Source organism: Danio rerio, chromosome 21, assembly GCF_049306965.1.
Source record: "Danio rerio strain Tuebingen ecotype United States chromosome 21, GRCz12tu, whole genome shotgun sequence".
Taxonomy (NCBI): Eukaryota; Metazoa; Chordata; class Actinopteri; order Cypriniformes; family Danionidae; genus Danio; species Danio rerio.
The window spans coordinates 31,480,403-31,507,430 of record NC_133196.1 but is presented as its reverse complement, the minus strand read 5'-3'; the positions used below and the strand labels follow the sequence as shown (position 1 = coordinate 31,507,430).

The 27,028-nt window shown below is 33.5% G+C and overlaps 1 protein-coding gene across 4 annotated transcripts in view; it reads left to right on the top strand.

Moving 5' to 3' along the window:
* The first annotated feature begins 274 nt into the window (after positions 1-274).
* rasgrp2 (RAS guanyl releasing protein 2 (calcium and DAG-regulated)) overlaps positions 275-27,028 on the top strand; it is a 38,370-nt gene continuing 11,616 nt past the window's right edge. Inside the window, exons 1-17 of one of the 4 annotated variants that reach the window (XR_012397212.1) lie at positions 275-337; positions 576-699; positions 1,286-1,388; positions 1,661-1,717; positions 5,855-5,986; positions 7,628-7,769; positions 7,854-8,027; positions 10,250-10,366; positions 13,577-13,858; positions 16,606-16,686; positions 16,965-17,072; positions 20,050-20,165; positions 20,283-20,424; positions 21,910-21,946; positions 22,038-22,199; positions 24,409-24,978; positions 25,496-25,822. Coding sequence is in view for 1 of the 4 variants with exons in the window: in XM_680043.9 (XP_685135.5) it covers positions 630-699; positions 1,286-1,388; positions 1,661-1,717; positions 5,855-5,986; positions 7,628-7,769; positions 7,854-8,027; positions 10,250-10,366; positions 13,577-13,858; positions 16,606-16,686; positions 16,965-17,072; positions 20,050-20,165; positions 20,283-20,424; positions 21,910-21,946; positions 22,038-22,199; positions 24,409-24,464 (1,779 nt within the window). In the remaining 3 variants the exon portion in view is untranslated. Of the gene's footprint in view, positions 338-575; positions 700-1,285; positions 1,389-1,553; positions 1,718-5,854; positions 5,987-7,627; positions 7,770-7,853; positions 8,028-10,249; positions 10,367-13,576; positions 13,859-16,605; positions 16,687-16,964; positions 17,073-20,049; positions 20,166-20,282; positions 20,425-21,909; positions 21,947-22,037; positions 22,200-24,408; positions 25,104-25,495; positions 25,823-27,028 lie in introns of those variants that run through there. The other 3 variants (XR_012397213.1, XM_680043.9, XR_012397214.1) reach the window with 3 other exon arrangements.

The following is a 27,028-nucleotide window of genomic DNA, read 5'->3' as shown; positions in this document are numbered from 1 at the left end:
TTTAGACACACTGTGGAAATTCCCTTGCTCTGTTACACATGAGTTGGGAAATATTTTAAAAAGAAGAAAAAATTATATATACTGCATAATTAAATATTTTGTCCTCTCCATATTTTCTCACACCAGGTCCTCCACCCTTTTTTGTTGCTATAAAAAAAGCGCTGAAAGATTTCAAACAGGAAATGCAACAGTTGATTTCTCAACTGACAGGAAGTGTGTGAAGCCACTGAGGCCCTCTGTGGTTTTGGTAGAGGCACCACTGAAGCCCTAGGTTCATCAGCACTTCTCTTCTCTTCACTCAAACCTGCGCTCTTCACTTTTTCACCACTGATGCCTGGTAAGTTCTTTTGAAAGCTAATTCTAAGGCTTTTATGTGTGTGTGCATTTTTATTTTTTTTTTCCTATAGCTCTTTTTTCTTCTTCTTTTATGCACCTTGTTTCCCTCTGGATGAGTCTTGTCCGTCGTGTCATCCATGTGTGACCAGGATTTGTCTGCTTTTGATGAAAATGAAAACTCAGCGACGCCTCTCACATCTCAGCCATTCTTTGCTTTATTGATTCTGCTTCGTTTTCAGAGCGAAAGAGCGAGGGATCAAAGAGAGGAGTGTAAAATTAAGGAGGAGGAAAGGATGGAGAGCGTTTCGTGGGATCAGCCGGCTAGTGTGGAGGAGCTGGTGGAGGCTTGTATCAAAGCTTTCGGTCAGTTCACTTCTGCTCTGCTCTGCTCTGCTCTGTAAACACATAGTCAACTTCAACTGTATTTGTCAGACTGTGGAGAAGCAGCAGGGATTGAGTGCTGCGGTTTAGACTTGGCCAATAATAATATACATTTAGTATTTCAGAAATGAACACTGTAAAAATGCTAATTTTATCCTTTTTACAAAGTTAAGTAGATTGAACAAAAAACAATTAAGTTGTCCCCCCAAAAAAACTTCATTTTACTTCAACTTTAACTTATTTTAAATCAGTGGAAATCATTGAACAGCAGCTAAATATTTTTCTTTGTGTGAATCATAAGTTAGTGGTAAATTTCAAATGGCTTCTATTTAATTCAATTAAAATTAAGTATTCAAATTAAATTTTGAATAAAGACGAACATTTGAAATAGTGTTTTCCAGTATTCTGCTAATCTGTCATTTCCTTAAATGTTTTTTGACAGAGATAAAATCATTTTTTGAGTGTATCATATTTAAGCATTTTGTATCATTTAAATTAATACTAGATTGATTTAACTGAAAATTACTGTAAATTGACAGTAACCGAATGCTTTCTATCCTCCTCTCAGACAATGAAGGTGTCCTAAAGGATCCATCTCTCGTACGAATGTTTCTCACCATGCATCCCTGGTACCTTTCATCCAGTGACCTGGCCAAGAAGCTCCTTCAAAAGTATCCTTTCCCCAGTCACATTATACTTCCAGAAAACTGTAAAGAACCAGCATTAATGTCAAATGGCTGAAAAAGAAATACAAGTCTTTGTGCAGTTTTAGTTTCGCCGCTGACAGGCCGGCTTTTATGCTAGACATTTAGCACTTAGCGGAGTGGCTCATGGGTGAGGTTTGTCATTTATAGAGGAGGTCGACAGCATCACAAACTGTTTCCATCACTCTCCTCACAGCCGATAATAGTAATGAACTGGAGCTGCCTTGACAGTATTACAGGTCTCAGCAACAGGATTGTTCTGCAAATCGCCAGTCGCAGATTTGTCACCTTGTCAAGTAGGTTAAAATCTCTTTTGTTCATCTAGTTTTTCTGAAAAAAAAATAATAAAATGTGCTGCATGACTGAAAGCATGCAGAGAGCCTGGGCTTGAATATAGTTATGTTCACTGCTAACAGGTGGATGAAATCAGGAGCTAAATGTATCTTATTTAAAGTTACTATGAAAGCTTGTTTCTACTGCTTTTTCTCACAACTCTCACATTGTTTTTACTTGCAATTCTAAGAATAAAAAAAAGACATGTTCGTGAGATGTAGACTTTAGAGTTTAGAGCAGGGTTCACCAATCCTGGTCCTGGAGGGCCGGTGTCCCTGCAGGGTTTAGCTCCATCTTGCCTCAACCCACCTGCCTGGATGTTTCAAGTATACCTAGTAAGACCTTGATTAGCTTGTTCAGGTGTGTTTGATCAGGGTTGGAGCTAAAATCTGCCGGACACCGGCCTTCAGGAACAAGTTTGGTGACCACCGGTTTAGAGGGAATTGAAATTGTACGTTTATAAACTTGCAACTTAGAATTCTTAAAATATTGAGTTGACAGCTCACTGTTTTTGTATGTCTCAGGATTTTGGCTATGATCTTGCAATTCAAATGTATTCATTGGAAGTTAGAGTTTTTTAGTTTGAGTTTTGAGTTTACAGCTTGCAATTTTCTTTTTTAAATTAAGAGTTTATTTCTCACAATTTTTGACTTTCTTTTGGTAAACTGGGACTGAAAAGTCCAAGTTTACATCTTGCAATTGAGATTTGTTCTCTCAAAATGTTTTAGAGATTCTGATCATGCTTCATCTCAAAATTCTCAGTTTACATATTGCAATTCAGATTTTTTTTCTCCCACAATCATTAGTTTACATTTCCCCCCTCAAAATTAAAAAAAAAAGTAGTTTGAAATTAATCTGCTGATATAAGGGAAAAAGAAAGAAATGTGACATGTTTACTTGCAACCATGAGATTATAACCACAACTGTAAAGCATAACATCACAATTGTAAAAAAATAAAGAAATAAAAAGAAAGAAACATAATATAACTCAGGTACTCACAGAGCTGTGTTTGAAATGGTTTCTTCAAAAGTTAGTTTATGCTATTCAATTTAATTTATCTTTATTTCTTTAGCGTTTTTACAATAGATTGTGCAAAAGCAGCTTAACATAGAAGTTTTAGTAAATTGAAACTGTTAGTCCAGTTTTCAGAGTTGAAATGGTTATACTAGAAATAAAAAGCACCCATCACTTACTTACCATAATGTCATTACAAACCGAAGGGCTAATATTTTAGAAAAATTCATTATATTAAATATTTTTTATTTATTATACTTAAAATATCTTATAAGATATTTTAAGTGTAATAAATATAACAATATTTTAATTAAATATAAAAAAAATTCTGCCCCTCTAGGGAAAGACTATTCACCCAAAATGCTCAAACTTCGAAACATTCATAAAAGAACACAAACAACTTGCATCATAAACCAATTTTAATAAGCCTTCCATTCATTCATTTTTCTTCGGCTTAATCCCTTAATTCATCAAGGGCCACCGACTTATTCAGCATATGTTTTACAGAGAGAATGACCTTCTAGCTGCAACCCAGTATTGGGAAACACCCATAACCTTTCTTGTTCACACACATATACTACAGCCAATTTAGTTTATTCAATTCACATATAGTGCATGTCTTTGGACTGTGGGGGAAACCAGAGCACCCGGAGGAAACCCACGCCAACACGGGGAGAACATGCAAACTCCACACAGAAACAACAACGGACCCAGCCGGGACTCGAACCAGCCACCTTATTGTTGTGAGACAACAGTACTAACCACTGAGCCACTTTGCTGTCCATGAGCCTTTCATTTGTATATATTTGATGCTCAGCCAAACCTGCTTGACAAGCAAGAATAAATTTGCCTTGTGACAATTAGTATTGAACCTCATTGGTTCTCACGCATCAAGCAAGCAAGATTGAGTTTCTGTGAACAAATCTAAAAGATTAATAATAATCTGTTTGCTGATCAGTGTTTACTAAATCAATTCTGTTCATCTTATACTGTAAAGCAAACATGTCTCTTGATTAGAATGGGATTAAACTGCTCAATTCAAATGGATTAATTTTTTGATCTTAAAATGGAACAGACATCTGTTGGATGGACAGAAATCTATAAAATCTAATTAAATATATCTTGATTTGTGTTCTCATTATGGGCCTGTGATGTAAAGAAGAACCTTTTCTAAAATGTTATATTAAAACCTATATCTATGATATTATTTATTATTTCAGTTAGTATGTGTTAATTTGCACTTGTTTCTAGCACAAAAACCTAAACATCAAAATAATTGTAACTTTTTGACATATTCGTGTCAAAAGATTTTAAAGAGGGGATTTTGGGAATCTCTTTTTACCACTCCATAATTCATAAAAACTGAAAAAACAGTAAAAAAGAGAAAAAAAACATCATTATCTTAATGCAGTGTTTCCTCTAGGCTTTTTCCAGCTGTTGTGGCAGGCCTTTTACACAGATTTTTTAACTACCTATGGTGTTATTTCAACGACAAATGTCAAGAGCACATATTACAAGTCAAGATCGCATTTATGTAATACGAGCATGCTAGTCTCTTTGCTTGTACACGGATTTCCTTTGTTTGTGCACAAAACGTCTTGAACGCCCTCAAATATACGCTGCTCAAGCTGAGATTTTCTTGTGCGCCTCAAATAAATGCTGCTGAAGTGCGATTTAGTGTGTTTATGTAGCGAGGATTATCTCCAATATTTATTAGATTTGCTAGGATTATTTATGAATTTCTCCAACAGACCTACAGAACGACGTTAATGTGTCCAGAAGTAAAGTGAAATGGCTATAATCCCCAGCAAGATAAACTCTTTGTATGCAGAACCACAGACCTTTATCTATAAATAAAGTATAATTATGGAAACTGTGTTAATCATAAATGAAAGCAAACTTGCCCTCACGCATCACACAGCCCTGTCAGTCATTCAGCATGTAACCCTAAAGGGTTAAACAAATAACACACAGCACTACTATGATTAAAGAAGAGTTTGCTCTGTTATAATTCACTCACATTTTGGTGCGACTATAACCCGCTATTTAAAAAAACAACAACAACTGAAGCTTTAGAATGAGAAGCAGCAATGTAGCTGTGGTGGAGAATAATTTTTGGTGTGGCGTCCCACCATGGAAGAATGAATGTAGCGGAAACCATGTGCGTGCGTGCGTACATGCATGCGTGCGCGTGCGTGCGTGCGTGTGTGTGTGTGTAAACGTAACATTCTGTAGTGCATTTAGTTATTGTTTAAGGCCATTTCAGTCATCATACATTAAACATTTGTCATCTTCTCATCAATGACATGCAGTCTGAACAGTCTCTAATTCATTGTGCATGATTTTGGAAATCTTCTTGGACAATTTTAACGCATCCAAAAGGTTAGCTGCATTTATGAAGTGTCTATGTCTTGAGGTTGTTCTGTATGATGCAGTTTAGTTTCTATGTGCGATTTGTTTGGACAGGAATCACAGATTTTTCTACTCGCAAAGAAATAAAGTAGTGACTGCAGATTGAAAGAAAATATTGGAGTTAAAGTACTGATACAGCACTAAAAATGTACTTCAGGGAAAGTAAAAGTACACATTTTTAAAACTACTTAGTAAATGACAATTCCTACGAACAACTACTCAATTACAGCAGTTTGAGTATTTATAATTTGTTACCTTACACCACTGATAAAATTGTGAGGTCTGCTGGATGAAAATGTTGCTAAAATGGACATTTTTGGCTCATTACACAATAAAAATCCCTTTAACAAGAAAACAAGCTGTAAAAATATGTAATCTATATTTTCTTTAGACTGAAAATAGAAAACATTTTATAAAAAAAAATTGACCAGCATAAAACTCCCCATCATGAACTGTGTTTTGTTGAGATTTCCAATAAATGGTCCAGCAGTCTTCATAAAGATGTGGATGATGTTCTTTGTCATGAAGCAGATGTGTCAGATCATGGAGGTGTTTTGTGAAATCACATAAAGCTTTTTGAGACAAGACTATTCAGGAAAAAAAAAACCTCTTGGCTAGACCTATTTCATGCACAGCGACTCGGTGTCAGAGCTGCTCTGTTTCTCTCTGTCAGGTACTGGATATCAGAGTTTCCAGCCGAGTTTGACCTGAACCCGGCGCTGGCTGAGCAGATCCGCGGTTTGAAGGAGCGACTGGAGCAGAATGGAGACGTGAGGCGCAGTTTGCTCATCGACATCGACAGCATGTGAGTCACAAACTCTACTCAACTACTGATTCCTTGAGACAGAGGAGCACAGAAAGTGTGTTGAATTTCACTGAGAAGCTGCAGGAAGTTCTTAGGTCAGTGATAGAATGAGAATATCAAAGATGATAGCGAAGTATCTAGTTTTATATTGAATGCAATTTTCTTTAATAGTTTTAAGATTGTATATATATATATATATATATATATATATATATATATATATATATATATATATATATATATATATATATATATTGCTTATGATTTATGTTTAATATTTAAGTTTTTTTTATTTGACAAATATACTAATGACAGTTTTTTTCCTTCTATAAAATAGTAAAATAACTTGCCATGTTTTCAGACTTGTTTATCTTTAGACAACACAATATCATTGTTTTATCTTCAGGAGTGGAATGTGGTAACAACATTTAGTTAAATAACCCTCATTTTCAGTTTAAATAAATCATCCAACAAAATGTAATTTTCTGTATAAAAGAAAATAAAAATCAATAAAATAAAAAAATAAAATAATTAAATAGATAAATAAACAAAGGAACAAATAAATAATTAATAAATAAGTAAATTAATAAATAAAATAAAATAGTAGGTAGTGCTGTCACCTCACAGCAAGAAGGTCACTGGTTCGAGCCTCGGCTGGGTCAGTTGGCGTTTTTGTGTGGAGTTTGTATGTTCTCCCTGCGCTCTCGTGGATTTCCTCTGGGTGCTCCGGTTTTTCCCACGGTCCAAAGTCATCCGGTACAGGTGAATTGGGTATAAATAAACCACCCTCCTCCCCCGTGCGATTTTCACTTCACTTTTTTCAGCGATTCCTTTCTTATGCGACTCCCCAACCCTCTTCACTTTTTACATCCGTGACACAGAACCCCCTACCCCCGCCTCTCCCCCACTTTTTACTTTCGTCTGCGACACCTAATCCCCACATATATATATATATATATATATATATATATATATATATATATATATATATATATATATACAGTTGAAGTAAGAATTACTTCTGTTTTCTGTTTAACAGAGAGCAGATTTTTTCAACACATTTCTAAACATTCCAGTTTTAATAACTCATTTCTAATAACTGATTAATTTTATCTTAAATTTAAAATTTTAATTTTAAAGTGACTTTTAAAGGCTTAACTGGGTTATAGGTTAACTAGGCAGGTAAAGGTAATCAGGCAAGTTTTCGTATAGCGATGTTTTTTTTTCTAAAGGGGCTAATAACTTTGTTCTCAAAATGGTGTTTAAAAAATTCAAAACTGCTTTTATTCTAGTCAAAATAAAACAAATAAGACTTCCTCCAGAAGAAAAAATATTATCAGACATACTGTAAAATTTTCTTTGCTCTGTTAAACATCATTTGAGAAATATTTAAAAAAGAGAAAAAAAATTTACCTATATATAGTAACTGAGAATCTCTATTTTTTTCCATGGCTGTATAAATGAGTTTAAATTAAATCATTCCTAAATACTTTGTGGCAAAGTTTTTTAAAACCCTTTCAAAATGTGTGCAACACAACATCCGTATGGTTTTTATTTGTATTTTAGTTTTATAAATATAATCTAATACAGTGACTTATGAGATACATGACCTACATATGCCAAGTCTGTTTTTGCCTGTAGCCCATCATATGAATGGCGGCGTCAGCTGGACGAAACTGTCCAGAAAAAGCGCAAGACCTCTCTTCTATTCGACCACCTAGATGCCTCCACCCTCGCCGAACACCTCACATACATGGAATATAAATCATTCTGCAAAATTCTGGTGCGTCTCTCAATTCACTCACAGCTGTTCTGACCTCGAGTCGGAGTTCATGTTTCAGTTGAGAAAAATGTGTTTGTCCTCTAGTTTCAGGACTACCACAGTTTCGTGATGCACGGCTGCACGGTGGATAATCCCATTCTGGAGCGTTTCATTACTCTGTTCAACAGTGTTTCGCAGTGGATCCAGATCATGGTCCTCAGTAAACCCACAGCCCAGCAGAGAGCAACCGTCATCAGTGAATTCATCAAAGTGGCTGAGGTTAATCTCTCTTGTGTTTAAAGACCTGTAATCTGTTTACTGTCGGCTCCAAAATGATGAAGATCTGGGCTTCAGAATTTCATTTAGAGCTAGAAACAAACAGAAGGATTTTTTTTACTATAGATTATTAAACATGTTTAAGAATTACTAATATTAAAACAAGATTTATATTAAACAAGTTATTATTATTATATATCTAGGTCAAGTTTTTGATGAACATGGGTTCCTGTATAGAAGGCTGATGTTCTTTGTTGAGCGCTACATTATTAACACAAATTAAAAAAGTATCTGTCAAATTGTAGGCCACTGATAAAACAATCAAGTAGGGTTGCACAATATATTATTTCAGTATCGATATCGCAATGTGCATATTTACAATAATCACATCGCAAGATATACAACGTTGAGCCGGAATTGGAGTTGATCAAGAATTACAGAACACAGAGTTTAACCATGATAGATTGAAAGCTGATCATTTGCATGTGTTTTTAAGGCCTGTCAACTTTGAGCATTCCAAGAGGGTTTAAAAGATTTGGGCACAAGAAATGATGATGTAAGGAGGTGTAACAAAGATTAATTGTATTTAACTATTTATACACATCATTTTTGTCTTGTTTCTAGTCTAAATATCCACATTTCAAAGCAAAATAGATTTTACGTATCTCATTGGCAGATAATGTTGCTTGTTTTAAAGAAAAACTCCCTTAATTTTGACTTATTTGTTTCGAAGGTGAAAAAACTTTATTTTTATTAGATCCAATCATTTTTAAATATTTGAACTAGAAATGAGAGCAATAAAAGCATTTATTGAATTGTGCTCATTCAAGTTTTCTACCCGAATACTGTTAAACTCCCCAGAAAACTGTCAAATAGACCATCTTGTGAAACTGTATTTATATCACAGTATTTATCGAAGAAAAATAAAATATCACAATATCAGATTTTTCCAATATTGTGCAGCCCTGCAATCAAGTTCATGTTGTGAAAAAAAACTCATGTATTAAAAAACTCCTGGATTTTGGAGGTAGTTATATTCAAGGACAGACTTTAAAAGTGTGTGAGACATCCCCCTTTTTCCCCAGTAGGCCTACCTTGTGTTTTATTTGCTAATGTAAGCTATTTTTTAAAAGATAAATGTAATGTATAAAACTATACGTTATTGATATTACTTCATATTACCTATACGTTTGATAAGCTTATTATATTAATGAGCAATGCACAGATATTGTTGTTTAATAATGTTTTACACTACATTACTTGAATCTAACATGCTTTATAATGTTTACAATATTTACATTGCTCTAAATCCAAAATATCAGAAATGACAACAGAATGTTAAGATTTAATTGATTTGAATTTTAATATTATTGGTTAATGCACTTACTTGACAGACTTAATTCTTTCATTTTCCTTCTGTGTAGTCCCAGGTTAATCAGGGGTTACCACAGCGGAATGAACCACCATCTTACTTGACAGATTTATTTAATTTTGGGTGGTTTGTGTAAAATATTTTATGTTTGGTAAAATAATTTCTAAAAGCATCTTTAATGATTTTTCAGCTAATTACAATATCTTGTCCAGATAGGTGGATTTAGAGGTTTTTGCAAAAAAAAAAAAAAAAAGCACAAGTGGATTTAACGGGTTTTGACACAAAAGAAAATCTACGTTGTTAAAGTGACATTCATGAAAAAATCTATTTTATTTACTAGCTAATAACCTTATCATTAACTATATAATTCTGAACTTAAAACTTCTGAACCTAATTGTAGGAGCCTGATCTGCTCATTTCCAAAAAAAAAAAGAAAAGATGTCTGATGGAATTTGAATATTTATTCTAATATTTTCAAGTAAGATCATGTAATTATAATCAAAAATTAAAATGGCCAAATGTTCTTCAAGTCAGTTTATCATTCAAACATACAGTACAAACAAACCATGTACAGTAAATATAAATAATAAATAAATATGTATATATAATTTGGAACAAATTAATAAGATATTTATATTTGTAGTAAACATGATCTTGTATTGATACTGCCGTCATAAAAAACAAAAAAAATAATTAAAATTAAAAATAAATTAATGTTACGTAAAACATTTTATGCTAATTTGAATATGATGGTTTAAAGGAAGGTGAGATAGAAGGTCTTATAATTTTGCACCTCAGTATTTTCATAAGTTCTGGTATTATGTTTGGTGTGTATATGTGTGTGTGTGTGCAGAGACTGCTGCAGCTGCAGAACTTTAACACACTGATGGCTGTAGTTGGAGGCCTCAGCAACAGCTCCATCGCTCGACTCAAGAACACACAAGCTCTCATCAGCAGCGACACACGCAAGGTAAACACCGCCAGAGCTCTGCTTAACAAACACACCTCCAGCCCTGGCCAGAAAGAAAAAAAATCAAAACAAACAGCTGAAACCCTCCAGATCTGGCCACGGCAGATAAGATTCTCAAAGTCCACTCAGCAGTAAGTGCCATTTTCATACTCTCTGCCAGACTGAACACAAATATCAATACTCGAGTCAAGTGCTCTGCTATCGGGCAAGCAAACGTGAGCTGAAATAACTTGTACTCATGTAGCAACCAGTTAAAATCTCCAGTAACTCTTTTGATTACAGCCTGCAATTTATGGTAAAAAAAAACATGTTTTTAAACCAAAGAGTTTGATTTATTTATGTATTTTTTTTTATCATACTTAAAGTTTGTATATGCAGTGGTATAGTGGTGCTTAGAGGAGTGTGTATAATATGAAAGTATGGAGCCAATTTAATTTTTTCGATACATTAAAAAAGTGAGTATACAACTATATATTTATAGTGTGTGTGTGTGTGTGTGTGTGTGTGTGTGTGTGTGTGTGTGTGTGTGTATAAGGGATAATCAATGAATTGTCATGCGTTAAAAGTATTTTAAATGCTCAATGTGGAGGCCAAGAATCACCCCACATGTAGCGGGCAAATCTAAAAGCTCATGGTAACATTTGCTAGCTACCTCTTTGCAAATATTTATTTATTATAAGTTATTATAAGAATTGGGCACAAATGAACACCATGAAGTATTTCATTACAAATGACACAATAATTGTTTAATAATAGTAGTAGTACTATTTTTTTATTCTGTTGAACAAAAAAGAAGATATCTTGAATAATGTTTGAAACCTGTGGCCATTCACTTCCACTGTATTTGTTTTCCAATGTCTAAAAGATCATACGCAGCCATACAATTAATATTTGGGTGACACGGTGGCTCAGTGTTTACTGCAGTTGCCTCACAGCAAGAAGTTGTTGTGAGTTTGTGTTGATCCAAATGTTTAGGTGAATTACTCAAAGCTGAATTTTTGCATCCATTCCTTCAGAATATTCCTGCACAATATTATTTTTCTATGTCCAAGAAACATTTTTATTTTTAATTCATGTCAGTGTTAAAAACAATTAGTTAATTAGTTAGCTACAATTTATTAGCTACTTTAGAAGTGAGTCATTGTATCATTCACTTAACTGACTTAGTCAAAAACACTGATTCATTCAGGAACCAAACAAATCATTAAGCATCCATGTGTGTCCATGGACCATTCACATGAACAATTTGTTTTAAAACACTGATTCATTTAAAGAGTCATTTAATCACTTACTAATTTATTTAAAAACACCAATTCATTCAGTTCATTTGCTTAAAGATCTTGTGGAAATCATGAGACAAGTAACAAATATGAAACAATGTAAAATAATGACAAATGATATGTTGACCATTAAAACAATATGCTCTATTTAATATAAGTTGGCATTTCTGTGTGGAGTTTGCATATTCTCCCTGTGTCGGTGTGAGTTCCATCACAGTTCAAAGACATGCACTACAGGTGAATTGGATAACCTAAATTGGCTGTGGTGTATGTGTGTGAATGAGTGTGTATGGATGTTTCCATTACTGGGTTGCAGCTGGAAGGGCATCCGCTGTGTAAAACCTATGCTGGACAAGTTGGTGGTTCATTCCGCTGTGGTGACCCCTGATGAATAGAGGAACTAAGCCGAAGGGACATGAATAAAGAAAGTTAATATCTATTATAAACATATTTGCAGGTTGTCTCCTGGTGAAGCACATGTTAGTGTCCTCCAGATTAAACAGAAATTAAGGCATTGTCGCTGAATTGCTATAGTTATGACTAATGTTGGAGGGAAGCTCATTTATTTTGACCTGTAATCAAAAAGTGATCAAATAAATGATTTTTCAATACTTATATCTATAATAAAATTGTGTTCCTAACACCATGTTGCAATAGATCAGCTTTTTTGTTTTAATGATAACTCATTCACAAAAGGTCAATTGAGAATACAATACCTATGAAAGAGTTAATAGGACTATATAATATAGTTTTTGGCTAGATGTAAATAAATCAGATGACATATCTTATCTGCGCTGCTCTAGAAGTTGTGAATCTTCATGCTAGTTGATGATTGGTTTGCTAGCAAACTGCTTTATTTTTTTGCGTACTGAAAACTTTAGAAGCAAAATATCAGTATTTTTAGTGGTTGATCTAATTCAGGCATATTCTGCATCGTTTGGCACACAAACAAAAACGCATGTGTTCCTTATTCAGTTCTCTTTAGCTTTATATTTTACCCAGCACAGTCAGTTCTGTCTCGAGTGAGCATAAACAAAAGGAAACAAATAGATTAATAGATTGTATACCCATTGCATGTTTTTCATGTTAAACAAAGAAAATTAGAGAGAAATTGTGCAGCACTGCACTTATTCAAATGATTGCTTTTATTTTGCATGTTTTTTTTTGTGTTTTCAAAAGATGACAATATTCCATTTAAAATATTTCTTGCACAATTATTTATATGGGGCGACATGGTGGCTCAGTGGTTAGCACTGTCGCCTCACAGCAAGAAGGTCGCTGGTTTGAGTCCCGGCTGGGTCAGTTGGCATTTCTATGTGGAGTTTGCATATTCTCCCTGTGTTGGCATGGGATTCCTCTGGGTGCTCCGGTTTCTCCCACAGTCCAAATACATGCGCTATAGGTGAATTGAATAAGCTAAATTGACCATAGTGTATGTGTGTGTGTGAATGTGAGTGCGTATGGGTGTTTCCCACTTCTGTGTTGCAGCTGAAAAGGCATCTGCTGTGTGAAACATATGCTGGTGATTCATTCTGCTGTGTGACTCCTTGTGAATAAAGGGACTAAGCCGAATGAATGAATGAATAAATGAATGAATTATACTTTGATTTAAAGGGATAGTTCACATAAAAATCGGTTATACTTAATACTTTTTCTGTTATACTTTACTCACCCTTGACTTGTTTCAAACCTGCTTGAGTTTTTCATTTGGAAACACAAAACAAGATCTTTTGGACATTGGAAAACAAATACAGTGAAAGTCAATGGCCACAGGTTTCTAACATTCTTCAATTTTTTTTTTTATGTCCAACAGAATAAAAAAATAGTACTATTGTTAAACAATTATTTTGTCATTTGTAATGAAATACTTTATGGTGTTCATTTGTGCCCAATTCTGTCCATCTTCATGGTATTGTCTGTGTTTAATCAGGTGTTTGATGGATTGGTGGAGCTGGTCACTTCCTTTGGAAACTACAGCCGCTATCGTCAGCGTTTCTCTGAATGTTCAGGATTCCGCTTCCCCATCCTTGGGGTTCATCTGAAGGACCTGATTGCCGTCCATGTGGCTCTGCCTGATTGGATCGACCCAGAAAAGACCAGGGTCAACCTAACCAAGACCTATCAACTATACGCCATCCTGGAGGAGCTGGCACTCATTCAAAGCACTCCCCCCAACATAGAGGCCAACACAGACCTGCTCAATCTACTTATAGTGAGTTTGTCATGGGTGGGACGAGTTTGCTGTGATCCAAATGTTGGATCATGTGGTTTATTTTTGTGAATCCAAGCTGAACTTTTACATCAATTACTACTGTCTTAAGTGTTACATGATAGTATTATTTAATGTCCAAGAAACATTTTTTACATTATTTTCAGTGTTAAAAACAGTTTGAGTCATTGTATCACGCACTTAACTGATGTAGTCAAAAGCACTGATTCATTCAGGATCCAAACAAATCACTGAGCGTCCATGCACGTTCATGGATCTGCCACTTAAACAATTTGTTTAAAAATACTAATTCATAACAATCTTGTGGAAATAATGAAACAAATAACAAATATTAAACAAGTAATGACATATGACATGCTGACCATTAAAAATATGGTCTATTAAATCTAAATTTAATAACATGACTGGAATTTGTATGTATTTAATCGGCTGTGTTCTTCTTGTCACGTGACCTACTAGAATCAGTTGCATCACTTTATTTTCGTTCATAAATTCTCTTATGGCCTCATGGGATAATAAAATGTCCATCAAATGTGCGCTTTAGGATTTCATCCGAAGTAGCTATTTGTTTCATCCTTCATGTTTATTTCTATAGCGCTTTTACAATGTAGATTTTGTCAAAGCAGCTTAACATTGAAGTTCTAGTAAATTGAAACTGTGTCAGTCCAGTTTTAGAGTTAAAGTTCAGTCTGGTTTAAATTTCACTGCTGAAAGTCCAAACACTGAAGAGCAAATCCTTCGATGCGCAGTTCCAAGTCCCAAAACCAAGCAAGCCAGTGGCGACAATAGCAAGGAACAAACTTCACCAATTGAAAAAAAAATAGAGCAATCAGGCTCAGTTGGGCACAACCATTTGGTCAGCTGTGGGTACATCGGATATTATCCATTCAGTCATACTACTCAGCTCACATGCTGTTTTCACATAGTATGTAGAAGAAAAGTATGTGATTCACAGATAGCAAAAATGTGCCTCAGACATCCTGTAACAAAAGTGAGGCCACCATTTTGATCATTCCCTGCTGGCTGGCTGTGTTACAGTCCAAAAACACCACCTTCTCCTTGAAAATAAATGGGATGTGAGCCCAACTAAGAAAATAAATTACACTTCAAATAATTATTTAAACTATGGCTCATGGTTTTCCATTATTTTTAATAGTTCTGTGTCGACTGAAATGTTCAACTGTATTTTTTTTCATATTTATGTTTCCTATATTTTAGTTAGTTGATCTTTAAAAAATGGAGTGTGGCCTCTTGATTAACAATTTCCTTTTTTTATTATTATTATTAATTTACCATTTGCAAACATGATTAACATTTTATGGTAAGACGTTAAAACCACACCACTTAGTTAAATCACTACTGCACAGACAGACCATCTACATCCAGAAAACAAACAAACAAACAAAAAATGTCAGCTGCTGGGAGATTTTGGGCTCTATTTTAAAGATCTGGGCACAAAGTCTAAAGCGCATGGTGCAAAAGCATTAAAGGCATGTCCAAATCCACTTTTGCTATTTTAAAAAAAGGGAAAATACAGTTTGGGGTGTATGGTCTAACAGGTTTGTGCTTATTCTCTTAATCAATTATGGGTGTGTTTTGAGTGTAACGTGCATTAAACCAATCAGAGTTTCATCTCCTGTTGCCTTTAAGAGTCACTCGCGTTACACCATGGCGCATCTGCTATTTACATGGCGGACTTTGTAAGTGGAAAAACTGAACACTTCACTAATGAGAAAACAGTTAAACAGACCATCTGCAGCACAAGGATAAAGAATGAGCCTCCTCCATTTGGCCACTGTACTTTCTCTTTACTTTTACTCTTTACTTTACTTCTTTACTTTCGTGGAGTAGGGAAACGGTGGAATCTCACTCCATTAAAGACATTTATAGCCTACATATTTAATTTTGCTTGTTAAGCGCAAAGATTTGTTTAAAAACTATTTCTAAATTCAGTTCAAATTTCCAGAAAACTAATAAATGAACAATAATAACAAGTAATATTGACAAAAAATAATAAGTGTGGTAAAAAACCTGAGTTATATCCAAACACACATCCTATTCTTATGCCTCATATAGTAATGCATACATCTCAAAAACCCGACAGGTGGACAAATCGAAGCTAGTTTTTGTTAAAACAAATATAAAAATGCATATATAAATAATACTGCTAATAATAATAACATTTTACAAATGCAAATTGTCATGAATAAACTGAAACAAGCACCTCGAAATGAAGAAGGCATAGAAGTTAGTGGGTTTTTTTTTATTTATGTAGAAAATAATATTTTTTGTAACATTTTAGTCCTTTAATGTTTATTTATAAGTAAGGATAGTTGTGTATTGCTGTAGGCAATGTGTAAGCACATAGGCACATTACATGTTCTGCGCTGGACTTTCCTTTTTAGACCGGAACACCCACGAGTCCGAAAAGTGGCACAAATTGATTTGCTATTTAAACAGCGTGTTGCAAAACGTGAAAATTAGGGTTGCGCTGGTCTGAAAATAGCAGCAAATCATGCCAAACACATCTTGTGCCTTATTGCACCGGGTGATGATAGGCCCCTTTGAAATCACTGTCTACAGTGGAAGGAAGTAGAGATGCATCATCCAGTTATCTGAGATTTAAGCATGATTGCTGATAAAGTGAGGAAATGTGATGTTATTTATCAAATCTATGTCATGTAAATCACTAATTAATAATCATTTGCATTTCTTCTGTCCCTCTCCAGGTGTCTTTGGACCAGTACCACTCAGAGGATGATATATACCAGCTGTCTCTACAGAGGGAGCCTCGCAGTATTAAACTCTCGGTGAGTCACACACCACCAACATAAAAACTGCTCAGATAGCAAATCAGTAGCCACCATGAGGCAGAAACCACCAATTACAAGCACTCATGACACAATTTGACAGATTAATTTTCCCATGTTGCTTGCGTAATCCACTTACGTAGACTTGCAGCTGGGAGACTGAACCACTACCCTATAATTATTCTGTTCAACCAACGGACAGCAGTCATTTATCCATATCTGCTGGTGCCTTATTTTCACTTGCTAAGTGAATACACCATTGATTTCCGGCCTCTTAGACCTCCAGCTCAAAGTCACAGTCTCCTCTAATAGAACAGTGGGCATCTTCAGTCAAACCCAAAGCGGATCCATCCATTATCAACAAGCACATCGAGAAAATGGTGGAGGTATGTGACCTAAACTACTTTAAATCCTTTATGATTTCTTCTTTTCTGAATAATTAATTGATTTACATTAATTGATTTACATTAAATGAAGTGTATTTTATGGTTAATAAAGAGGTGTAAATAAATGCAAAAATTTGTTTTATGAAAATGCACAGCTATATGCGATACTTCTTGATTGTCAGTTATGTAGTTTACATCATTATCCATTGTTTTATATAGATACAATTGATTCAACCGTATCACTGTATCATATCACTCAGCCTGTGTTTTCTAGACAAACGTTCATTCTGTGATTTTTGGATGGGATTATTTAGTTGTTTACATTAGGTTATATTATAGTAAAACTTTACAAAAATGTTGTATTAGTTATTGTTAGTTAATGCATTTACTAGCATGAACAAACAATGAACAATGCATTTACTACAGTTCTTGTTCATCTCAGTTAACGCTAGTTAATGAAAATACAGTTGTTCACTGTTGGTTCATATTCACTCCTGGTGAATTAACTAAAGGTAGCAAGCATGAATTTGGATGTTAATAATGTATTAGTAATTGTTGAACTATGATTAATAAATGCTGTACAAGTACTGTTTATCATTTGGTCATGCTAATAAATACATTAACTATTAAAACTTATAAGTGTGACCAATAATATTAACCTAAATCATTCAAAAATATGATTTCAATCAGGGAAAATATGTGTGACCTCATCATTCATTTAAGTGATTTGTTCAAAAATAATACATTAATACAAGTCCCAATAATACAACTTATTCAAAAGCTAGCCATTAAAAAAACAAAAAGAAGTAGCTGACCATACGAGTGAGTCATTGAATCATTCACTCATTACATTTATTTAAAGGTGCTTCTATGTTTTTGACTCTTCTAAAGCATACACATACCAAAATATGTTTACAGATATTTAAGAAATATGCTTAGTGCATTCTTGTTTATCTGCAAAACAGTGCTCAAGTCAGTTATTCTGCTTTGAAAATGTAAGTTACGTGCCAGAAGGCCGTTTTTGTTTGGTTCTTTTACCCGCCCACTGCCACTTTAGCCAATTATATTTTAGCACCCCTGGTTGCCTTGTTGGAAAACCGCATATTTCATTCTTTCATTCTGAAAGGCTCTTAAAGCATGCGTCCGTGACCGAAATGCGACCTTCAGTGGACAGTAGCAAACTCTAAAATGAGACGCAGATTCAGAGTTCCACATGAGTTGATTATTAATTAACAAATAATATAAATATTATGAATGTAAACGTAACCCCCTGTCCTAACAACATGCTACGTGACCAGATTTGCAGTAAGTAGCAGTTTAGCTGTTTGCACCAGACGAAACATGACAGAAATTTAAATACAGCCTTTCAGAAGCACAGAATAATGCACTAACTGCACTACACCGAAATAGTTTATAATCTAATTAATATATATATTAAATCTCTTTAATATTATTAAATGTATCCGAGGTGATTATTGTCAGTTTTGTGTTGTTCAGCTGCAAGAAATTGAAGCCGTTTTTAATATATTAATTTGAGGTGTTGGTTAGAACAAAAACTTATTTTACTATGGAAAATAATCCTTATGTCGCGTGCTGTTGCTTTTATTTAAACCATGATTTAAACCTTGCTTTCAGGCTCAGTGGTCAGACTCGCTCCGGTTGGTCCTTAATCTAGCAACCTGCGTTTGCATTTATTTTGATCCAGGAATGCAATACCTAGTTCAACCACTGGGTGTCAAACTTACATACTGCACCTTTAAAAACACTGATTCTTTTCAAATTGAAAGAAGTGATTGGATTTTGCATTGAGTCGTTATATTATTCACTTAACCAGTTTGTTCAAAAACACTAATACATTCATAAACAAAATGTACGAGGGAGTCACAAATAATGGGAGAAGGAAACAGTGTCAGCACAGTGGAAAAGCTGACAAGAACAAAGCAGTATGTGTGATTTGCCATGCTGAGGTGAAATATTGTGGATATGGTCACATTTGATCCTAAATGTAAAATAACATACTTACAGTAGTCCTGTTTAAACAAGCTATGTATTGTATGATGTGCACAGTTATCCAAAAATCAGATTAATCTTTCAGGCTATACACTTTTACATTTTTAGGCTATACCAAAGTCTCTTTAAGGCAAGAAATTTCACTCTGCCATCATCTTTGAAACACCTCTCGGGCAGTATGCTCGGTCTGAATGGAAAAACAGCAAATGTCTCTAAAAATGTTTGCCAAGCTCACAGTTACATCACGTATTTGGAATCATCAATAGAAATAACCAACTTTCTTATAAGTTTAGTTTCTTAACATTCGAATCAAACAAAAATGGCATGTTTTCAGGTTGCCCAAGCTAATGTGCATGCACACTTAAAAGGAACGAGATCACAACACCAACCTCATTTATGGCCGTACACATTATCATCCTCTGGATATTGATTGTCTGATCGCACTGTTCTTCTGAAGTAATTTACAACTTGGTCCTGATGGCAAATCTCCTCCAGAAATGCCAGCAACTCTTTGATGGTTGGCTCCTGTGCTAGTAGACAGGGCTTCATTAGCCATATTGTTACACTTCTCCCCATTCAAAACTATACGAGTGAGTGTATTCTGTAATCTTTGGCTATACTGAGGTGGGCTTTGTTGCTTGTTTAATATGTTTAATGTGTGCAGCAGCAAAAGTCTGTGGCTCTTCAGTTCATTTTTTTTATTAATTTACCATTTGTAAACTGAAGTTCACCCTATTCAGTTTTGGAAATATCAATACTGTTTGAATTAAATCTGTATTCATGAAATCAAGAATTGAATCTGATTAAATTGGATGCTTGTGGTTCAGAATTGAATCAAACAAGGGCATCTAAATCAACACCCAGTCCTAATAGCTGAATAAAAGAGATATCAGACTTGCACAGCACCATAGTGAGTTATAAACGTCATGCCATGGAATAAATTAATTTACGACTTTTTATTTTGCAGTCAGTTTTCCAAAACTATGACACCGATGGCGATGGCTACATTTCCCAAGAGGAGTTCGAGATCATCAGGAGCAATTTCCCCTACCTCGGCAAGTTTGACGAACTGGACCAAAACCAGTGGGTTTATCACGACAATCTGTCCAGTTTATCTAGAGCTATTATTTTGCCTCATTTGTCAACGTCTACAGTACAGTACAGGCCCCCGTCTTTCTCTTTTCTCATTTTCACTCCCAGGGATTGTAAAATTAGCCGAGAGGAGATGATTGAGTACTTCACCAAGGCGAGCTCTTTACAGAACTGTAAGATGGGTTTTGTTCACACGTTTGCAGAGACGAGCAGCATCAAGCCTTCATTTTGTCGCCACTGCTCTCGCTTGGTAAGTACACGTTTTATTTGTGGCTCAAACTCTTTATCTTCATCTCCAACGTGATGATGACAGACCACACATATGACAAGCTGCCAAATGAAATAAGATCATGAGAAAAATCTGCATTTATGTTAAAAAAGGAACACAAGCATATACTGCCTATTTTATGCCTGTGTTTGTTCGTATTTGTCGCTGCTGTCAGATGTTTCTAGTATTTGCGTTTAAAGGTGTGTCTAGGGAAAAGATGTTGTTCTGTTCACAGCTGGTAGTTGGGTGTAGATGGTAACCACTTCCTATTTTCTCATTTCCTGTCAAGATCCACCCCAGCACAGAACCTATTTTCCCTTTTCTCTAGTATGTTTTGTTGTTGTTGTTGTTGTTGATAATGAAGTAGTGTTTTTTAAAGTAATATTGAGCAATGTTTAATCTAATTTATTCTGTGAGTAACTGGATTTCAGTTTTGTGGAAAAAATCTGTTTTATTTACTAAATACTTTAACAATGAAATGTTTGTTTTTCCCCTTTGTTTCTTGAATGTTTTTTTCAGCAAATTGAATAAAAAGTGATATAAGAGGCTGTAATGACATTACAAAGCATTCTGTTTAAAATAAATGGTATTCTATTTGAGTCTTTAATCCATCAAATAACTGTATAGTGTTACGGAGGAGGGGATAAACCTTAATAATACAACAATAATACAAAACAACTTCTGTATATCTGTATGTGTATATATATATATATATATATATATATATATATATATATATATATATATATATATATATATATATATATATATATATATATATATATATATATATATATATATACATATGTATATATATATATATATATATGTATATATATATGTATATATATAAATGTATATATATATATATATATATATATATATATATATATACACACACACATATATATGTGTGTGTGTGTGTGTGTATATAACTATATATATATATATATATATATATATATATATATATATATATATATATACATATATATATATATATATATATATATATATATATATATATATATATATATATATATATATATATATATATATATATATATATATATATAGTTGAAATCAGAATTATTAGCGCCCCTGAATTTTTACCGCCCCTGTTTTTTTTTTTTCCCCAATTTCTGTTCTGTTCTGGGAAGATTAATTCAGCACATTTCTAAGCATAATAGTTTTAAAAACTTATTTCTAATAACTGATTTATTTTATATTTATACATACATATATACACACACACACACATACACACACACACGTATATGCATTTCCAGAATTTTCAACCCAAAAATCAGCAAGACTTTACTTTGACTTTACTGAGATTGTATTTTTTAGTATTGCCTAAAAGATAAGCGCATCAAGTAAAGTAGTAAAGTAAAGTGTTAAAGTTTTGGGTTGTTTTGTGCTGTGTTGCATAGGTCATTGTGTCTTCATGTATGCTAATTCTTGCAGATATGGGGATTTTACAATCAGCGATGCAAATGCAAAGGTATGAAACCAACTCTTCAAACCAACTCAACCATTGAACTACATTAATCAGTTTTTTTTTCTGTGTAAATGTGGCTTTGTGTGTGTTTCAGTGTGTGGAGTGAGCTGTCATAAAGACTGTGTGAGTCGTTTGGCCATTGAGTGCCGTAAGAGAACGCAGAGTGTCAGTGTTTATAATGATGTGTCCTCAAAGGCCACACGCTCCTTCAGCTTTCCACCTCCACAGAGCACTGAGACCATAGCAGAGAGCCCAGGTAAATCTATACACAAGTGTGCTTCAAAACAACACACACACACACACACACTATACCATATAATTATACAAGCCAACTCATACTGACTGTGGGTTCCAAAGAAAATATAAAGATTAAAACTCAAAATAAAAGCCAAGGTTTTATGATTTTAAACGTAAAAATGTTAAATAAAGAATAAGGACATTTTAATGATCTTTTTTTATGCCAAAGATTGGTTGTTCATTGTTATTTTTGTTGCTTTAAACATCTAATCAACAGGGTTTTAGGATTTTAAATATTTCGTTTCAAATATTCATTAATTCATTTTCTTGTCAGCTTAGTCCCTTTGTTACTCCGGGGTCGCCACAGCAGAATGAACCGCCAACTTATACAGCACGTTTTTACGCAGTGGATGCCCTTCCAGCCGAAACCCATCTCTGGGAAATCGTTTAAAATATATTAGATGATAATGGATTAAATAATTTTTTTGTTTTTTTTGCTCAGAATTTGATTCAAACTTAGTAGAATTTTAAAAATGTTTTTATAACAATGCAAAAAAAGCCAATTAATCAAAATTAACATGGTGTTAAAATTCATTAAAAAAAATCACATTTATTCTGATGAATACAATTTTGTTTTTGCAAAGAATGAAATAATAAAAGAATAATAAATTGATAATATCATGCTTGAATCTATTTGGAAAAGAGCAACTCCTTTTTTAAAGGGTTTAGTATATAAAAAATAAATACAGTTATTAAATAACTGGATTTTTTTTTTTTACTAAAAATGTAACTTGACAGCATTATAGCATTATTTTTAATATTTTACTAATTTAACCATCAGTTTAATACAGGGTTTTTAGTTTTACATGATTTACAGTTTATTACAAAGACACAACTTCTACTTTATACTGTATTTGTTTAATGTTAAACCTGGAAATAAGTTAGAGTTCCAGAATGTTTGAATGAACAAACTAATGAATGAATGAATGAAACGTTTTATGAATATTTATTAGTAATATTAACCCTTATGTTCTGTTGGGGATGTATTCATCCATCCTGGGGTGATTTTGATTCTTAATTTGGCCATAACCTTTTCTCTGTTTAAGCTAGCGGAATTATATTTAATTACACATATTTTGAGAAAATACTTAAACTCAACACAATTCCATTATAAAAATTTTTTTTTTGCAAAATTTTTTCCCTAGTTGGGAAGAAGTAAAATTTGTCATTGTTACTGCTGATCATCAGTTGGCACCATTAACCCAGGTCTTAGATAGGCCTGTGCAAAAAAGCGTAGTTTTTGGATTGTGCATGTAGTCATTCATTCATTCATTCATTCATTTTCTTTTCGTTTAGTCTCTTATTAATCAGCAATCGCCACATTGGAATGAATCGCCTGTGTATGGCGTATAACAGCAAATTAAAGTGTGTGTATGTATGTCTGTGAGTGCGAGAGTGACCTTTGCACTTACCTTGATGTGTCTGAGAAAATCTAAATATGCATCTCAGCTTTTAGAACTACATGGAGTAAACAAAAACAAAGATTGTGTATTTATGCACCATCAAATGTGGTTATAAAGGAAGTCTATGGGGCAAAAACAGCCACCAACAGTAAATTAGGGAGAAAACAAATAAGACAATATTGTTACTAATCATTCACATGTCCAAGACAGTGATAAAAGGTAAAGAAAATCCAGTCCACAGTTACTTTTTATATGAAAACATGTTATTTTAGTTTTTTTTTTTTTTTTTTTACCAATCAGTGATATCATATGTGAATTTGGCAATTAATGAGTTAAAATCCTGTTTATTTATTTATTTATGTGTTTATTAAACATTTAATAGTCCTCAGTTTTGATGAGGACTGAGGTTGATTATGCCAAAAAAAATTTATCTGATGCATTTTTACAGCAATTAATTTAGTGTATGTTTTCATAGTTTGTAATATATTTTAAACATTTATTTCAGGGCTGCATTTTAAGAAAAAAATAATAATGGATAAATAATTTTATTATAATTAAATTATTTTTTATTATTATTTCAAAAGTATTTTATGCTGTCAGGTTAAATAAAATGGATCATTTCTGAAGAAGAAAAAAACTGCAACTGAATTTTAATTAAAAACATGCATATTTTTTAATAAACTCACTAAACAGTTATGTGTAGTAAACCATGCTGTTGATGTTTTGAAGAATAAACAAAGCTAATAACTCACACTTTCTCTGCAGTGATCTGCACAGACCCTTTGCAGGATCAGGATGAGGTTTTTGATGTCTACCTTTGATGAGATCTGAAAAGATGATGTATATTGCCAACACAATCACCTTCTGCTTGAGAGCCTTTTTATTACCCCATTTTCATGAAGAGAAATCCATCACCTGCCATCAGATACTGTATGTTCCTTTCCGCTTCGTTCCCAGAGGATGCTCTTGGAGAAAGCCACTCTTTTCCAGTGAGGTCCATGATCTTCAGAGCTGCTGCACTGGAACTTCTCATCCACTGCTGAGCAGAACTAATACATGCAGGGTATTTGTGGGGACTTTCGCAAAAAGTCTTAAAATGTCTTAAATTTAAAAAAACACAATTTTAGGCCTTAAAAAGTCTTAAATTCATTGAAATATTATCTTTTATGTTTTAATTTTACTTTGTTTACGTAAAGCCACCCAATTGATCCAAAACAAATCCAATAACCAACAACACATCTTAACTTTTAGCAAAACTACTCATAACTAGTATTATAACTGTAGTCCGTTGTTCGAACGTTTAGTTTTTTAAAGAGTTTTTTTTTTTTTTTTTAAGTAATGTTGAACAAAAATGTATTCATACAGTTGAAGTAAGAATTATTAGCCCCCCTTTGACTTTTTTTTTTTTTTTTCATTTTTAATTATTTCCCAAATTATGTTTTACAGAGCAAGGACATTTTCACAGTATGTCTGATAATATTTTTTCTTCTGGAGAAAGTCTTATTTGTTGTATTTTGGCTAGAATAAAAGCAATTTTAAATTTTTCAAAAAACAATTTAAGGTCAAAATTATTAGCCCCTTTAAGCTTTATATTTTTTCGATAGTCTACAGAACAAACCATGGTTATACAATAACTTGCCTAATTACCCTAACCTGCCTAGTAAACCTAATTAACCAAGTTAAGCCTTTAAATGTCACTTTAAGCTGTATAGAAGTGTCTTGAAAATATCTAGTCAAATATTATTTACTGTCATCATGACAAAGATAAAATAAATCAGTTATTAGAGATGAGTTATTAAAAATATTATGTGCTGAAAAAATCTGCTCTCCGTTGGGGGAAAAAAATAAAAAGGGGGGCTAATAATTCTGACTTCAACTGTACAACTGAGGTCTGCTTGTTCTGACACATTATTTAAAATATGTGGCTGAGAAATGACTAATTACTACTAATGACTAATTCTGCTGGGCCATAAAAAATCCTTAGCGCCTAGTCTGAATTTTCAGTCTTTGTGGTCTTACAAATGTCTTAAATTTGACTTGATGAAATCTGCAGAAACTATCTACACTATAGTTTTACAGTGTCCTTGTAACAGCATGTGTAAGTACAGAGGGATATTAATAACTTACTTGTGTTAGGCTGTTTTAGGTTTATTAAAAGTGATCCGCATAATTTAATGCTATTATTATTATACATGTTATTTAATGTGTAACAAGGCCAAGTGTACTGTAAAATAGTGTTACCAAAATAGTACCACAGTTAAATTACATACAATAAAAGGTAATTTTGTAATAATATATAATTATTATAAACATTCTAATTGGGTCATTTATAATATTTATATATTTTTAGATTATTTTAAAAATTAGGCTAAAATATGGTATGAGTGTAAGAGCTTTATTTTGTTTGTAATAATAAGCTTGAAATGTTTATTTATAAGTAACAAAATTAGTTTCAGATTTAGATTCATAATTTGTTTGATGGTTTTGTAATAACCTTGGTGATGAAGAGGCTAAATTAAGAGGCCACTTTTCTTCTGCATTTAAATTGAAATTTTTATTGAAAATATAATTTAGAGCATCTTGTCCCCTCATAAATTAACCAAAGCATTGCGGTGTGTTTAGATACTTTTATATTTTCATTTGTAGACAACACAACAGCAATATTTTTAACCAAAAATAATTATTACAACAGTATGTCAATGATACTGACGCAACTGGTATATGGCCAGATCATATTTGACAACAGTGATACTATTCATATAACCGAGAATCCTCTTTTAATACTGATTCATGTAACGGCATGATTTCACTGACCTTTCTGACTCCCCTGATATGAATGATTATGAGGCGAACACAAGGTCAAATGAATGACGGTGACAGACAGCAGTGAATCTCTCATCATTAAAGACTCTCGCTTCCCGCCAAGAGAAGGCGCTGTTGTTCTAACCTGACAGACCGGCGAGACAAACTCCCGCGCGCCTTATTTGCTTTCTGTCTTTACATGTAGATTATTATTATTCAGATGAATCATTAGTTTTCTTTGATGTACATTTACATGTTTTGCCGCGGAGATAGATACATGTATAATGATCTGGCCCTTTCATCAAATGGGAACATTCTGCTGAGGGAGAAACGATTGTCACGTGACAAATAAGAGCTACTTTTCATTTAATGTAAAATAAATATTTAGTGTCCAATGAATGTGTTTGTAAAGTTTCATCTCAAAATGTCCAGCATACACCATCTATTGTAGCATTATATTATTTATTACCTAGAATAATGTTTTGAAAGATAATCATAAATATTTTAAGGTAGGTAGGTACATTAATGTTTGAGGAGTTAAGTTGATTAAATTAAATAGCTACCACGTTACTGCTCTGTTTTA